We start from the raw sequence: 17,382 nt of genomic DNA on the forward strand, positions 1-17,382 counted from the left end.
CGTCAATAATGAAAGGCCACTGTAAATCCATAAAGTGGACATTTATAACCAACTGCTGAACACCTGTATTTCTCACCCGAAATTTTGACAGCTTCTCCCTTAAAAAGTGATCATGACTCCAGGCAGGATGACATGTACTGAGCAAAGTATTTTCAAAGTGTAAGTTTGTGTTTATGCCTTCAAAGTACTTGCAGGAATGAATTTTTCCATGTGCTGATCACAGTTTACAAACACAAGTGTTAACCCAACTGTAATTGTTCATAAAATTCTCCACTGCAGCTATTTTGTTAACCTACATCCAATTTTTAGGATCAGCAAGATGGCCACTGTTGGCTTCACATTCTATACTGGTTACATTTGTCATGTGCCTACTTTTATTTCAAAAATGGGGCTTCACAAATCAAATGTTATTTTCCGCACCTGCAAATTCATGAATCACATACCAACACCAGCAGAAGAGCAACATGAAAACTAAGACCAGCTCAGCAGGACTCAGAAGCACCTGTTTTCACAAAACGCAAACCACTGCACTGAAATTAGGCATACATTTTAAAAGTTTATTAGTTAGATGCATCTCCTGAAAAGGAATTCAGACATTCATCAGAAAGCAGTAAGATTTTTAATCTCACACTGAATTTATTTCTAAATATAAAAAAAATAATACTCTGAATCATATTTAACAAACAGTAATTGATCTAGAAAATAGCTTGACATCCCAACAACCAATGTAAAATTTCCCTGGTTATCTATTGCTAGCAAAATAATAAACAACAGAAATGTAAGAGGTCCAATTATCCATAAAGCACAGAGAATGGTGATGCTGGGGGCTATAACCTGAAAGACCATGTACAACTTTGTTCACTCTCTGGAAAATAATTTCTTTGACATATAATACTTCCCCCAAAATGCACAAGCCATTGACAGTCTCTATAATGTAGTGATTTTCAAAGTATATTTTTGTCCTACAGAAAATGAACAAAAAGCCACAGAACAATCATACATTTTAGTATCCTCTGATTACATGGCAAGCACATTTTTAGCTTAAAAGCTATGCTTAATGACTATTTAGAATCCAAGTGTAAAGAAGACCATGACACATTTTACTAATCTACAGATAAAATAAACCATTTTCTCATTCCTCCAAAATACCACTGCCATTCAAGCAGCCCATGGCAGTATTTGACTAAGAGACCTATATATGAATGGCAACGGTATCTCTATCTTTTTCAGCAAAATAAAAGCTTTTTCCAATAACTATGCCTCTTTTGGCCACAGCCACATTTTACCTGTTAGTGAAATATTGCAAAGACTTTGATGGTCAGGTCTGGCTTGGAATCTACATTTTCCTAAAAAGAAATGCATTTGGAATTCCAAATAACTGATTTTGCAAATGAACTTTCAGGGAACAGCCCATTCAGAAGATGTCAATACACGTATTATATTAAAAAGAGTAAGTACATTTCTAACTCCAGAGGGTTTTCTGCCCTAGCCTTCTATCTGGATCGCCACACAGTCGCTCTGTCTCTTCAGTCAGGGTCAGCTCAAACATCTAGTTTTCAACGAAGGATCACTTTAGCTGAAACACTTACCCCTCTCACCACCGTCCATACTTTCTTCTGTAACTTTGATTTGATTTTCTTCATTGCACTTAGCACTATTTTTTATTTTCTATTTCCCTGTTAGATTCCTGGTTACAATAGGGCAAAGATCATCTTTGTCTTCTGTACCACTCTATCTCCAGCACCTAAAATGATGCCTGACACGTGATGGGTATCATCAAGTATTTGCTGAATGAATAAAAGCTGTGAAATGCTTACTCTAATCTGCCTAAACTGGACAGGGTACAAAAGTAAAGAAGAAAATTTGAGCATTATATTGTATCCTATGTTTTAAATATTACTAATTATGAATAATTTACTTAGCCATAACCTCATAATATTTTGGAGTTGGTTCACAGTTTCTAGAACAGAGATCTTTAAAGGTTTAGAATATTAACTGAAATTCAACTCAGTTTCTACATATCTATAGGCTTAATTGCTAATATTTAATTTAAATCCACACATTCAAAAAACTCAGTTCTATGGTTCAATGTTTCAGAAAAGTTTTTTGGCTCTAAACTTACATAATAGTTGAGATACTAGGGTAGAACTCTAATACTTCAAATAAAAAAAGCATATAATCAATTTTAATATATATTCTAAAATACCACTGGGAATATTTCCCTCTGGCATCATGGTGAATCATTCTGGATTCCACTTTTTATCTGACTTTTTTTTTTTTTTCCTGAGTTGGTACTTAAATACTTCTTGACTGAGCTAATGCATAGACTTCTCATAGTGGAGAAAAAACCTCTGATTGCCCATTTGGGAGCTGTTAAACAACAACAAAACTCTACACATACTCATTTTGAGCACCTATCTTTCTATATTAAAAAAAAAGTCATGATGTTTAAAAGTAAGATTGAGGAGTTATGCAACCATCACCAGTCTACTTTTCAGAACATTTTCATCATCCCATAAAGAAACCTTGTGCCTATTTGCATCAATACATGGTCTGTAGAGTCTAGCTTTTTTTCATTTAGTGTATTTTTGAGGTTCTTCCATGTTGTGGCATATCCTAGTCTCTTATCTTTCTAAACTCATTTTGAAGTAGTGTTATCTGAATGTACACTAATAAAAATCCACCTTTTGAATCCTAACACTTATTTTGAGTTTCATTTCCCTTTGCATGATCACCTTTCATTTAATCTTTTATATCATTATAAGAAATTAATCAAATGTGCAATCCATCCAGTACTCGTTACAAATTCCCTAAGGTATCCTCTACCTGTTGAAACTCTCTTACATCATCAGAACTGTATGTTTAATCAGTTTTCCTGGTTTGGCCCCAAGAATAGTCAGCATAAAGTTGAGTCAAAAGACCCCTCTTTCCTAGTCCCCTGATTCACCCATCAAATCTACATAAACATCTTCCAAGTCTCTTGAGCCCTATCCCCTCTCCATACCCCCAACTTCCACATTTCAAGCTACCTCCTACGAATTGTCCTTGGACGTCTTCTTGGCAACTCAAACTCAGTATGTCGAATATATTCCTTCTATTCATACCCATGTTTTCCCACAACTGCTTTATCTGCCCTTTTATTTATGTCTCTCCCTCTACTCCCTTTTATACACTAATACCACACTAATCTTCCTAAAGTACAGCTCTTTCCTGGTTATACCTCCACCAAAAAACATACAATATTGCCCCAGTGCCTACACAATGAATTTAAGCTTCTTAGCCTGCCATTCATAACTATTCAACATGCTTTATTTAATATCTTTAGGAATAAGGTTTTCTTCCACTAACATTTACTAAGTGCTCACTATGTGTCAAGCACTAAGTGCTGTATTATGTCATTCAATTCACAATAACCCTAAGAGGTGGGTAGTTATTGACTCAATTTCACAGATGAGGAAATTCAGGCACAGACAGATTTACTTGTCAAGGTCACGTATCTATTAAGAGAGAGAGCCAGGATTCCAACTTAGGTATTCCCATCCAGGTCCCACATCCTTAACCAGCAGGATACAGCTGTCTCTATAGAAACAGAGATCACCTTAGAGTAAAGAAAAGGTGTTATTTTGGATCTCACAAATAACTAATAAGGGCTGTGTGTGTGCATGTGCACACGTGTGTACACACACAGACACACACGCACGCATGCACACACCTGTAACTTTTGGGGGGAATCTCACTGTCCTGTACTTGATATTCTAGAGCACTTTGTTTCAGGGCACATGCTGATAAGGAAGAACCGTCCTGTATATATCCAAATCCTCTTATGCAGCTGTAGACACTGGTGGAAGACCTCTGGTGAGATGCGGATGGGGAAGTCGTGTGAATCTCTAAAACAAGATTAAATTCGGAACTAAAAGCGAGGGCAGAAAGTGTCAAATACACAGTGGTTATACTGCTAAGGAATCTGCTCACATTTGCCCACAGGCTCTTTCCTTCCTCCACCTGCCTGGGCTGTTCCCTGCATGAGAGATACAGCTCTACTGACGACACCTGTCATTGATTCCTCTACCAGGGTCTTTAGCACTACACACTGGTGTGTCATGCCCTCATTTTACAAATAAGAAACTGAAGAAGCATAGAGTTCCAAATGATTCGTCTAAAGTCACATAGCCCCTCAGTCCCATTAAGAAAATTACATTGTTGGAGGGTAGGAACTTTAATTAAAAAATCTAGTTTCCATCTCTGGCACTTATTTCTATCAAATAAAAATAATCAAATAACCATACTTTCCAAATTAAAAAACTAGAAACTAGCCCATCTGAGTTTCAGTCCTGGTTCTGGTCCTTTGTAGCTATGTAAACTTTGATTTGGGCAGACTTAGAGACCTCAAGGACTGGGATTAGTAACCACAGAACTCTGAGGGGTCTCTTGATCTTTCTATCCCCATCTCCTTTGCATGTTGACTTGATTCTCTCCTATTCCTGACTGTTTTTTATTATGTGGTAGAGGGCATTGTCTTGAATTTTGCAAACTCCCAAAGGAGTACTGATTGGCCCAGTTGGTTTATATGTCCATTGTCACAGCAATCACCACAGCCAAGGAAATGGTACAATATGTCAGTTTTGATCAATCAGTAATGACTGAATTAGAATAGGCATATATTAAATATGAGGATTGTTCTTCCCAGGGAAAAAGAAGAGTTTCAGGGCATACAAATAATGTCCACAACATCATGAAAACAGAAAACACTAAAATGTGTTTTTCATTAAATGAATGGCAGGTTTGGTGACATTTTAGAAACAAAAAAAAAAGAAAAAGAAAAGAAAACTTACCACGTGGATGTGGGCCCAACACAGAGCTCTTCTGGTTTGTATAGTTAAAACAAAAATAGCTTTGAAGGAATTACTCACCTCCACATACCATATGTTACATCGATGAAAAACTAATAGGAATAGAGAGGAGGCATGAAATTTTATTGTACATCAAATCTAATAGAATCTATATTTATTTGGGTCAAGATAAAATTTTAACCATATATTGCATTTGTTGGAATATGCAAACAACTTAACATATAATTCAGAATTTGTTTAAAAGAGACATAGGTTTATTTAGTGACTTTTTTGGAAGTGAATGTGTTCATACCAGAGCAATTTAAACAAAAGCTGGATATCCACACAGTAGGGATGCTGAGAAACAACTTCCTATATTGAATAGTAGGCTTGACTTCCCTAACTGAACTCCAAGATTCCTCTAATATTTTCTTGTTTGTTTTTTTTTTAAGATTTTATTTATTTATTTGACAGAGAGAGAGAGAGAGAGAGAACAAGCAGGGGGAGCGGCAGGCAGAGGGAGAAGCAGGCTCCTCGCTGAGCAGGGAGCCTGATGTGGAGCTTGATCCCAGCACCCTGGGATCAAGACCTGAGCCAAAGGCAGATGCTTAACCTACTGAGCCACCCAAGTGCCCCTCCTCTAATATTTTCTGATAGAGTTATGCCAGTTTAAGTCTCCCAAAGGGATAATTATTGATAAAAGTGACTGGATTTGCAAACCACAGAGCAAATGGGAGGTGATAACAGTATATACTTTGCTTTGGTTTTTGAATCCCTGACAATCACTGCTATTAACATCATCTACAAATTCACTATCATGTCAATTTGACTTGCAATACTGTATTAGGAGTTAGTTCTTGTTCAGGAGTTTAAGATAAGGTGACCCATTGCTCAAAAGAATAAATCTACCTATGCGGGAAATTAACACTTCTAATTCATATGCAGATGGATCCCAGTCCTTAAATATCAGGGGAAGAGTCATCAGAAAACTAAAGATGAGTGTAGAATAATGGACGAAGGACTAGACCCTATTAGGAGGTCCGCCTCCTAGTCCCACTTCTGAAGGCCCACTGCGGCTTGCGTACTTCTGAAACATGTAAGCAACCTAGTTTGTTCATCTAAAAAAACACTCGAGGTGGACGAAGTGCATTCTAAAGTCCCTTTCAACTGTATTTATTCCTTTATTCTATGTGGGACACAATACAGCTTGAGATAATAAAGTTGATGACACAGAATACCCCAGACAAATGGAACATGGTAGCCAATCAATTTTCAACAAAACAACTATACTAGTGATGGAAAGCAATTCTTAGAAAAAAATAAGCAGCAGAGTCATAAAACAAGCAAGTTTGCCCTGTTTCTATATAATCCATGATTCTTCCAATTCACTGGGGATTTCTTGAGTCAAACTAAGTACAGCTAAGGTTTGAATCATCTAGTATCTCACATCCAAGACCTGTCAGTTTGACAATCACTGTTTTTAACATAGAAATAAATGGCTTTTATGCTTGTAAACCTTGGAAAAGTAAAGATAACCTATGAAATGTGCTGCATTCTCTCCTTTCCTTTCCCCTTTCCTTTCCCCAGCTCCTCCCTCCTCCCTTCCTCCAGATCCCCTGGCTGAGGAAGGCAACTTTTCCTTTGATTATGTGTTCAGTTTTCATACACATTACAGCAGGGATCAGCTATCTTTCTAAAGTAATTGTAAAAGTTCTTACTCTATCCTTTTGGCACACTTACCAAAAAACAAAAAACAGAATCCTAATTATATGTCAATTCCAGGAAGTAGAGAGGACGTGGTTACTGAACTTACCAAAAAAAAAAAAAACCTAATCAAAGGAAGTAGTGAGAAAAAATAACTTGTACTAATTACCCCACACCAATTCCTAAAAATTCTCATACTACAAACACACACTATCATTGTTGTTTTATACCCAAGAAGAACAATGCAGGGCATTTTTCAATGAAATAAAAAAAAAGGAAGCACCCCTCTTAAAATACAGTTTGAACATCTAGGCATTTGAAAGCCTGAATTCCCTAACTAGGGATTTTAGATGCACATATTGCTTAATAAAGTAACTTAGCTAACAATGTTTTTATACACCCACATCACAATTTTTGCTCAATATCTATTAGAATAGGCCAAATAAAATAAAATGAAATGAAATAAAATAAAATAAAATAATTTGTAAATACAAATGACCTTTTCTCAAAAGGTCTAAACCAGATTCTTTTCCCCCCTTTCTCGAGCTTCTCTGAACTGACCTCAGTAGGAAAGGTGAGTAAACCACTAATGATTGCCCTGAGCAGCTTCCCCACATAGCTTTTCTCCTGCCTCTGTGAGTCAGGATGAAAACCTTGGTTACCATGGAGGAGCTCCTTGCCTAATTGAATGCCATTACCCATGTGCAAAAGGTGCTCGGGCCAGAAGGGAAAGTGACGTGATCACATACCTTTCATATGTATAAGAGAGTAATTCAGTAACCCTCCCCTTCCCTGCATGGTTCATGGCAGGTCAGGATTTCTATCGTGGATATGAACAGTGCTAAGAGTATGCTTATAAAATGTACATTATCTGTTTTATAATTTGAATATTATTTAGTGTGGTTAAGTAAAAATATATATTATGACAGGGCCGAAGGGTTTATTTTTTGTGTGACAGATTAATCAAAATATGATATGCCAGAGTGTTTATTTTATTTTTTATGTCAGAGTATTTAAAAGGGCATTGCTATGACAGTATTTAGTGAAAAACAAATAAAAGCACCAAACACAATAAAATTGAAATTCAGGATCCTTTTCTAGCTTTTTATTACATTCAGGTTTATGAATCAGTTTTGGGATCAATGCAAGTTTTTCTTAAGGAAAAAATACCAAATGAGTCATCTATGTGAGATTTTCAAAGCAAATGGTGCTTCTTGGCAGATAAGATACAATAAAAGATGAAGTCTAAGATTTGCCAATATGTTCAGAATTTCATAAGTATAAACATTCTCCAAAACTGCTTAATATTCAATGATAGATTACTGTCTTAAAGGAATAGGAATCTCCCTACTGACAATTCCTGCCAGAAAAACAATTCCCTCTGGACACCCGGGTGAATTTTTCCATTGAAATCCCAGTTAAAATCCTTCAGCCAATACCTTTATGTAACTTGTTTCAGAACTAAAACAAAGGTTAAAATCATATAGCTCTCGAACTTGAAAAATCTTAAGAAATAAAGCCACCTCTTATCATATTTTAGGAAACAAAAACCACTGAAGTTTGGTGATTTGCCCAAAGCAACTGCCTAGATTATTTAAACTCTAACTCTAGAATTCTGAAAAGATAGATGAGTAATGAGAGCAGAATTTAAAAAATCAAATATAGTCATCCCATGCACAGTGATATACATCAAGTCCATATAAAAATCAGGGATGATACAAAATCAGTCTATCACCATTGCCATCATTGCTAAAACTCAGTTTTGATAGAGTTACAGAAAAATCATCCATTTTTAGAATAACTTCTCTTCTGTAGCATCAGACCCTACTGACATTTTAATTCAGGCTTTGAATGACATTTTAATTCAGGCAGAGGGAGAAGTGAATGTGTTCATACCAGAGCAATTTAAACAAAAGCTGGGAAATAAAAAAAATAAAATGAGATTATAAACTGTGTTATATTCAAGATGAAGGAAAGGCTGGTGAGATTCTAATCAGAACGCACAAGAGAAGAGACATTATTTAGGATAAAGTTAGATATCAATGAGCACTTGAGGATGTACGAAAGGAAAAGCAGACTTACTGGAGAGTTTTCTGGGAAGGTTTTCCTAGCTCAATCTTCCACTATTATATGTCTAGAGTCCTGATGTTAATCTGAACCACTAGATAAACTGACAAGGCAGAGAGTAAAGTTTATTTCAAGGAAAAAAAAAGAAAAGAAAAGAAAACTACAGGGAGAAAAATAAGAATGACACGTCTGGTTTATCAATAGCACCATTAACTAAGACGTGAATGTCCTCAGCAAATTCCACCAAGTTTGAGTCTTAATGTAAATAGTTTTTCTAAGCCATCTAAGGAAACATAGGGCATGCACTTTCAAATCATGCCAAAGACTAATTAAAATAGATACGCTGTAGATGTAATTGAATTTAACCATATTACCCATTTAAGAGGATTAGTTTTCAGGATCAGTCTTACCCTTTAATACATTTCTACAGCCGTAAAATATAAGTGGATGTCTTCCCTACCCAATTCAAATAGGCCCCTGAAACTGAAGCCAAAAGAGGCACTGAGACTGAGGTCATTATATTGTATGACATGTCTTCTTTAAAAGCCCTGGCTCTTTGACATTTGATGAAATGTCAAATCCCAAGTGTCTGAGTCCATTGAGACACATGCTGTTTATTATGTAGCAGTTGGAAGTTGGGGACCTCAACATGCATCTAACTCCACAAAGTTAAATATTACATAATGGGTGTTTTCAGATAAAGCACAGGGGAAAACATGCTGGTTATGTATCTAAAGCAAATGACTTTTGAGGTTTAGCATCTTATCCTTAGCATGACCTTCACCAATCAGACCAATTAAGACATGATTCTCTGTAAGTTACTGTACTTGATGTATAAAGACTAATGCCTTAGTCTAATATATCATTCTCCTTAACTCTAATTTGAGGGTGTTTCTTAGATACCTTCATAAATACTTCTCCTTACAGGCATATTTTGTAAGCTTATAAAGTATTTATTTTGTTTTAAAATTTGTACCAAAACTAGGAGGATACAGGCATTTGAGAGAGATTACTTGATTCTATTTGCACAAGCACATCCCAGTACAAACCCGAGAAGGTGTGAGTTTGACTCAACATATATTGGTTGTGAGAAATTTGTACAATGGACACCGATGTAATTAAAAATTCCTAAGCTTTTCTTTTTTTAATCTCCAAGTTTTCAGAATTATGCATGCAAGCAGATAGTATTTTTTGATCTAACACGAATATTAGCTGAATTTTTAAGTATATTATGGAAACTAAGTTTAGGAAACATATACTGTCATTGCATTAGAACAGATTATTAATGTAGGAGCATTATAAAAGAGAAACATCTCTAAAACTCAGAGATTACTCTGTAAAAGCAACATAACCACATCATTCAAGCAAACGTCAAAGAATTATCTTTTCATTATTATGTTACTACCACCACGTGACTTTTCAACCCTCAACTTTCAACAACCACAACAGAATTTCTGGCATTAAAGCTAATTCTCATGGATTTCAATATCACAGAAATAGAATCTAAATTATTTATTAGTCAACACTCAGAGACTGTAAATGGGATATATTCATGATTAGACATCAAAAGGCCAGAAAGAATTAGAATTGAAATACGAGTTTATAAAAATCCTTATTCAAGAAGATAAAAAAGATAACTTTTAATTTTGTAAATGTAACGTATATGTAACTGTCAGTTTCCCACATTTAGGGCACTTCCATAAACCCAGGGATCTCTGCATGTAGCTGCTTTCTCTCTGTACCCTTAGGCATTTCTGGGCATTATGAATCTACTGGGACGAGTCTAAATCTCACCAGAAATTTAAAGCACTGATAAGTACAAGAATGATTCTAGTTCTCTGCTGTTTATCAGCTAATTTACAAATGTCTTAATATGGATATATTGTTTTATTCTACAGGTATCACTGATTCCAGCTGATGGCAAATAAGTGTTTCCTTAATTTAATAATAAAATGATGAACATGCCTCAGAGAAAATCATTTGAACCTCCTTCTACAAACAACACCTCAGATTAATCACAGATAACTGTCTAGAAGTCTGTCTCAGGAACATTAATCATCAACATCAACTCGAACATGAACAACTATTTGTTCCAAATAAGCTAGTCCTCTCTATTCAGAACGAAAAACAAAACAAAACAAAACAAAACTCTGTTATTTAAAAACAACTACAACAGAACATATTCTAACCACCACATTGTCTTGCAAGATACTTTTCTGAATGGTTCATTAAAATGATAACCCAAGCAATTAATTGCATTTAAAATACTAACCAGGCATAGAACTGGACCCGTTATACTGTCTAGATGCTATCTGATAGCTGTTCTTGCAACAAATCAAGCAAAATGTAGCACTTCAGTACTTCCAGACTGCTCACAGAGAACACCATCTGGGAAACCTTTTGCATTTAAGATTAAAGCTACATACAAGGTTTATTGTTAGCCCAGCACGGGAGAAGGAATAGGAGGATGGAGGGAAGTGCTTACTTCGAAAATGCTCTGAAGCGTAATAATAGACATCCTCATAGCCCTCGTGGTAATCCTCTTCTGGTCGGTACTTTTTCCCCTTTCTTCTCCTAGATCTTCTTATCTGCTTGACAAAACCCAGGAAGCGGTCCATCTCTCACTCACCGTGCGCCTGGTTCAGCCAGCCCCAGAGCGGAGCAACAACCCAGCGGCTTGGGAAGCTGGTGGAGCATGAAGGCTCCACACCAGACCTGGGGCTGGGGACGCGCTACCTACCCTTCCATCTGTCTCTGTGCTACCATCAACACCCAGACTTTAGCCATGGGAGGGGAAAAAAGAGCAGCGATATGGGCTTGCCCTAATAAGATTTCTTACTTTGCTCAAGAAACGTCAAATGTGCAATTTAAAAAAAAAAAATATCTAAATAAAGGAAAAGAGAGAGAAAGTGAAATAATGAAGAACTAGGAGAAAAAAATAAACAGTAAAGCTTTGGACTTCAAACGGCTTCAAAACGAAACAACAAAGTTCAACAAGAGATTCAGCGGAAGCGAGAGGAGTCCCGGCACTAGAATTTCACTATCCACATCTCCCTTGTCAAGGGCGGGGGTGTAGGAGATGAGAGGGGCGGGGAAACACGTTAGTCAATGGACTGAACCAAAGCTGGAGACTGAACCGGCTTTTTCTTACCTGCTAATCCCACCCCCTAATCCTACCACCCTTTATCGCAAAAGCACAAGCTTGGGAAACTTCTCAGAAAGCTCTTGTTTTGCACTGAGCAGATTCATTAACCCTTTGTGCTCCCGTGCATATCATATTAATGAGCCCTAAAGTGGTTTCATCCATATGCACTGCCTCTTGCTGACAAAAGTGTGCTCTATGTGTTAATTGGAGCAGCAGGGAGAAGGCTCAGCAGCTGCTTTCAAATGACACATTTACCCACTGGGCATTAATGTATTCCAATCACTGTTTGATCTAAATATTAAAATGCACTTCACAGAGAGGCTTCTCATAGGCTTAGTAACTGCATACCATAATCAGCAAATAAAAGAAACGGCATGGTTTTTTGGGAAAAGAAATACAAATAATGCCACTCTGCTTACACTGAACTCAAATATAAATCTGAGTTGTTACACTTCTTTAAAAATATAAAAACAGATGGGCTAAATAGCAAATAAAATTTAGTTCCTCTTGGTGAAGATGGAGAGAGGGGGAGAAGTATTAAAAAATGCTCACACCCTGTTCATTCTTTGTCTCTAAAATCACAACCCTTTTTTTTTAAGTACGACAATCAGAAACATTTCAGACTAGACGAAAGAGGTACTCTAAAGTCTAGACAGGTCAGCGTTAATCATGGATAATCTTTTTCTCCCTAGGTTCTTTCTTCGGGTCTTTAAATGAATGTGATTTTTTTAACACCAGGAAAAATTCAATTTGTTTCTAATATAATTAATAAACATGTCAGCATATCATCTATGAAACTAATAATATTCTTCAGCTCCACATTCCCAGAAATGTAACTTTTTAAAAAGCTCTTTACTGTATAAAGGTTGTTTAATATCTATGTAATACCAGTTTTTAGGACCATCCTAGGGGAAAGCAATTGTACTCTGCATTATCTGTTGCTAGATTCACAGGAATTTGTCTCTCCTCTAGATTTAGACAGTTCTCTATTTGCAGATATTAACTGCTAATGATGGAGTGGGGAAACACTCACAGAGGTAAATATTCATCAACCAAGAACATTTCAACTCTAAAATGTGTAAAGTGAGATTCAATGGTTATATAAATTTCCCCTATTCCTCGAGATTTCCCATTTTTTATGTTTTATGAGTGAGTTTGTGAAGAGAAACACAAACTTAATGATGCTGACAAAAAGATACTATAAAATGTTTTATGAACATCTTTAAACAAAAAATCACTTGTCCTTAGGTCCCAAATCCTTTCTTTATTATTCTGACTCCCTCAACCAAAATAAACGAACAGTTAAAAAACAGTGAACTAGAAACTTGAAGATCTGGAGTCTAGGCCTTGAATAGGTCACTAAATAAATGATAATAATAATTAATCATCTGTTGGGGTGCCTGGGTGGCTCAGTTGGTTAAGCGACCAACGCTTGATTTTGGCACAAGTCATGATCTCAGGGTCCTGAGATGGAGCCCTACATGGGGCTCGGAGCTCAGTGCGGAGTTTGCTTGAGAGTCTCTCCATCTCCCTCTACCCCTCCCCCCACCTGCACATGCATGCATGTTCTCTCTTTCAACAAATAAATTTAAAAAAATACATTATCTGTTCATTTAATCCCCGTAACAACATTGATAAGGAGGTGATAACTCCATGAGTGGGGAAAGAAGGTTCAAAGATGTTTTAGTGGTTTGTCCAAGGTCACAAAAGTAACACTGCCAAGGACTACCTAGTACCATGCATCTTTTCATACAGATTCAGAGATTATCTTGTCTAAGAATTATTTGCATTTAGTGATTCATTGTTTTCTATGCAAGTTTGCTATTGAAAATAGTTGTTGACTTTCATTTTTAATTGGGATAAACATAAAATCTGGCTTATATGTGACTAATCTGTCAAGTACACTTGTCCCCCAGAGATTATTCAGGCAACAAATTTTACCCAACTACTTCTGAATTATTATAACTCCTAAGTTGGTGGAGACCACATTATTTAAGTTTTGTAGTTGTAAGCTCCTAGTTGAATCTAAAAGAACTGATGTTATAGGACAGATGATGTTTTAATAGAGAGAAAATCCTTTTTGCATAAACCAACTTCGAACATTCCACTACAGTTTACTGATTATTAATTTTAGTATTTAAAGAGACAGATTTTCTCAAGCAGTGGTAAGCAACCATTTTTGAACAAGAACCAATACAAAGTAAAATTACCTACACGCCAATCAGAAATTCTGCTTTACCTTTCTATTATTTTCATAGGTTTCAAATGAATTTATTTGGAAGGTTAGCATTTTGGTATCTGATTGTAACAAAATGTTTATAGAAGATGAGGTTTATAGAAGATGAGGTTTATCGAAGACGAGGTTTGGTGGTGTTTGGGAAGAGTTTATAATTCAGCCATATACTTGGAGGGGTATGGCAGAAGGAACAGCCCTATTAAAACAATCATAGATGCTTGAGGGGCAGGAATAGGGAATCTGCTATTTAAAGGAGGTAGACTTGGGTCACAAAAAATGAAAGAACGTGGCAGTGTACCATGTGAAGGTCAGGGAGCATGTGTGTTATGTATACCAAAACAAAAGACAGAGGACAAGACACATGCCTCCCTGCCTGAGGGGTGGTGCAGGTGGACAGGATCCTTTCATCCATCTTCCTGGGTCCAGCCTCTGAATTTTTCCCTTCTTCTATCCTAACTCTTCCATGGTTAGCAATGGAGGACCAACCTTAATTCTATAAGGACTTGTTATGACACAGTAAGCTAATACCCTACCACAATTGACAAATTAGTGGAGTGAAGTTCAAGTCCATTCAGTTAGGTGTACTACTGTTTCTGTAGAGAATTACCCATTTGCCCAATAGCACAACACTGGTAAGTGGTGCTATTCACCAGATGCTGCACTCTGTAGTTTAAACACATGGAATAGTTTAGAAGTTGCAAATGGCAGTTCACAGAATAAGTACCTCCCACAAATGGGTTTTGTTTGGCTCACATAGGTGTATTTTTTGTTTTGTTTTGTTTTGTTTTTTGTTGTTGTTTTTAAACTGGGTCAGTATCTAAAAGTCAGGAATTTCACAAATAAATGCGCCTTTTTTTTCCTTGAAAACTCAAAAGATCTGGCAACTGTGGCCCAATTCCAACATGGCAACTATTGATTAGAGCTGAGTGGTGGCTGCCACCCATAAGTAAACATGTGCTTTCCACTTAGCCACAGTCTCCTCCCCTGGGCCCAATTCTCTCATTCAGTTACCACCTGATCCCTGGAGGCATTTACGCTCATGAACCTTGTTTGAGGTATTATCCTGACTAGCCAGTTCCAAAACACCAATTTCTTTAAATTTCAGCTCCCTTACATTTTCATGTAAAGAAAGCAGATTATTATCACAAATTGGTTTTAATTGAGCTAAATGTTCACTAAACTATAAAATTAAAATTCTTAGAAAAAAATTGTTCACAAGAGAAAATAAAGCAGGTTGAATTATTCAACAAAATGTGCTTCAGCCAACGATAGCAAATATGTCAGGGAAAAAAAAAATAAGAATTAGCTTTTTTTTTTTTTCCTGGGAAGTAGGCAATTGCCTGAACAGCAATTACATGGCTTCCATACTCTTCTGAATTAGATTCTCCACCCCTTTTTAGGAAAAGAGGAATAGACCAACAACTGAGATTAAATCTTCAATTTACAACCTTCCCTAGATCACTGATTAAGTAGTACCCTTCCTTGTTTATTTAGATTCAGTATTGGTTATAGTATTTTCTGAGTTGCACTTTGGAAAATCTGGTCTCAAAGAAATCTTAGAGACATTAAATCAATCTGGCCTTTTTAGATGCCATGGTGTTCGCAGATGATGCCAAGAACTATGGCCAATTCCCTTGTGACCTTAGAGAAGACACTCCAACATACTGAGGATGGCAGAGGAGCAAGGGAAAACACTCTGGTTCCTAGAAATGGCCCCTGGTATTCTTAATCAGACTCTATCAGACCCAACACTATTATGTTATAGCAAATGATTTATAATATCCCCCTTTACTAGTCTAAATGAAATTCATATATCATGTGATGGATGCATACATAATTTAAACATAAAATAACATCACCATACTTAAATATATGTTTAATAATATGTATTTAAATTAGTCTATCTGAGGATAAAATCGCACCAGAAGATGTAGTTAGTTCCTTGTACCTACTTCTTTTTTTAATTTTTTTTAACTGAGGTATAGTTGACACACAATGTTACGTTAGTTTCAGGTGTACAACATAGTGATTTCACAAGTTTATAGGTTATGCTATGCTCACCACAAGTGTAGCTCCCATCTATTGCCACACAAAGTTGTTACATATTATTAACTATATTCCCTGTGCTCCACATTATATCCCTGTGTCTTATTTATTTATTTCATAACTGGGAGTTTGTACCTCTTAATCTCATCTTAATTTCATCCTTCCCCCCCAGCCCCCCTCTCCTCTGCCCACTGGCAGCCATCAGTTTGTTCTCTGTATTTATGGGTCTGTTTCTGCTTTTTATTTGTTTGTTTATTCATTTGTTTTGTTTTTTAGATTTCACATATAAATGAAATAATTTGGTATTTCTTCCTCTGTCTGACTTTTTCACTTACCATAATACCCTCTAGATCCATTCATGTTGTTACAAATGTCAAGATCTCATCCTTTCTGAGTGATATATGAAATTGTTGAATCACTACATTGCATACCTGAAGCTAATATAACTCGATATGTTAACTACACTGGAATTAAAACAAAATTTAAAAAACAAACCTCATCCTCTTTTTTATGGCTGAGTAAAATTCCTCTGTGTGTGTGTGTGTGTGTGTGTGTGTGTCTGTGTTGTGTACCTTGCCACATCTTCTCTATCCATTTACCTATTGATGGACACACTTGAGTTGCTTCCATATCTTGGCTATTGTAAATAATGCTGCAATTAACATAGGGGTATACAAATCCTTTGGAATTAGTGTTTTTGCTTTCTTTGGGTAAATACCCAGTAGTGGAAATATTGGATCATATGGTAATTCTATTTTTAATTTTATGAGGAACCTCCATACCATTTCCCGGGTAGCTGCACCAACTTACATTCCCAACCAACAGTGCACAAGGGTTCCTTTTTCTCCACACCCTTGCCATTACTTGCTATTTCTTCTCTTTTTATTCTAGCCAATCTGACAGCTATAAGGTTATTGGGGTCTTGATCTGTATTTCCCTGATGATGAGTGATGTTGAGAATTTTTCATGTGTCTGTGGGCCATCCGTATGCCTTCTTTGGGAAAATGTCTGTTCAGATTCTCTGCTCATTTTAATTGGATTATTTGGGGGTTTTTTTGTGTTGAGTTTTATAAGTTCTTTATGTATTTTGGATACTAACCCCTTATTGGTTATATCACTTGCAAATGTCTTCTTTCATTTAGTAGGCTGCTTTTTCACGTTGTTTATGGTTTCCTTCCTTTTTGCACCTACTTCTAATGAACAATTTTAAATTTAGGAGATGATCAGAAGCCATTCCATACAATGTACAGAAAAATAAAAGGGTTGAGTCACAGGTGGACACCACAGTAAAAATTAGTATGTCTGTTGTATATTAAAACTGTGAAATACTTCATGTCAAGAGAATGAAAAGATAG

At 36.3% G+C, this 17,382-nt stretch overlaps 1 protein-coding gene across 7 annotated transcripts in view; it reads right to left on the bottom strand.

Moving 5' to 3' along the window:
- The window catches only part of GRIP1 (glutamate receptor interacting protein 1), a 660,303-nt gene that overhangs the window by 380,751 nt on the left and 262,170 nt on the right, over window positions 1–17,382 (bottom strand). For 5 of the 7 annotated variants that reach the window (XM_078076241.1, XM_078076242.1, XM_078076239.1 and 2 more), the window contains exon 1: window positions 11,086–11,642. The exons of the other annotated variants lie outside the window; for them this stretch is intronic. In XM_078076241.1, coding sequence (XP_077932367.1) covers window positions 11,086–11,218 — 133 coding nt within the window. In that variant the 5' untranslated portion in view covers window positions 11,219–11,642. Of the gene's footprint in view, window positions 1–11,085; window positions 11,643–17,382 lie in introns of those variants that run through there. 7 annotated transcript variants of the gene reach the window in all.

Source organism: Halichoerus grypus, chromosome 6 (assembly GCF_964656455.1).
Source record: "Halichoerus grypus chromosome 6, mHalGry1.hap1.1, whole genome shotgun sequence".
NCBI lineage: Eukaryota > Metazoa > Chordata > Mammalia > Carnivora > Phocidae > Halichoerus > Halichoerus grypus.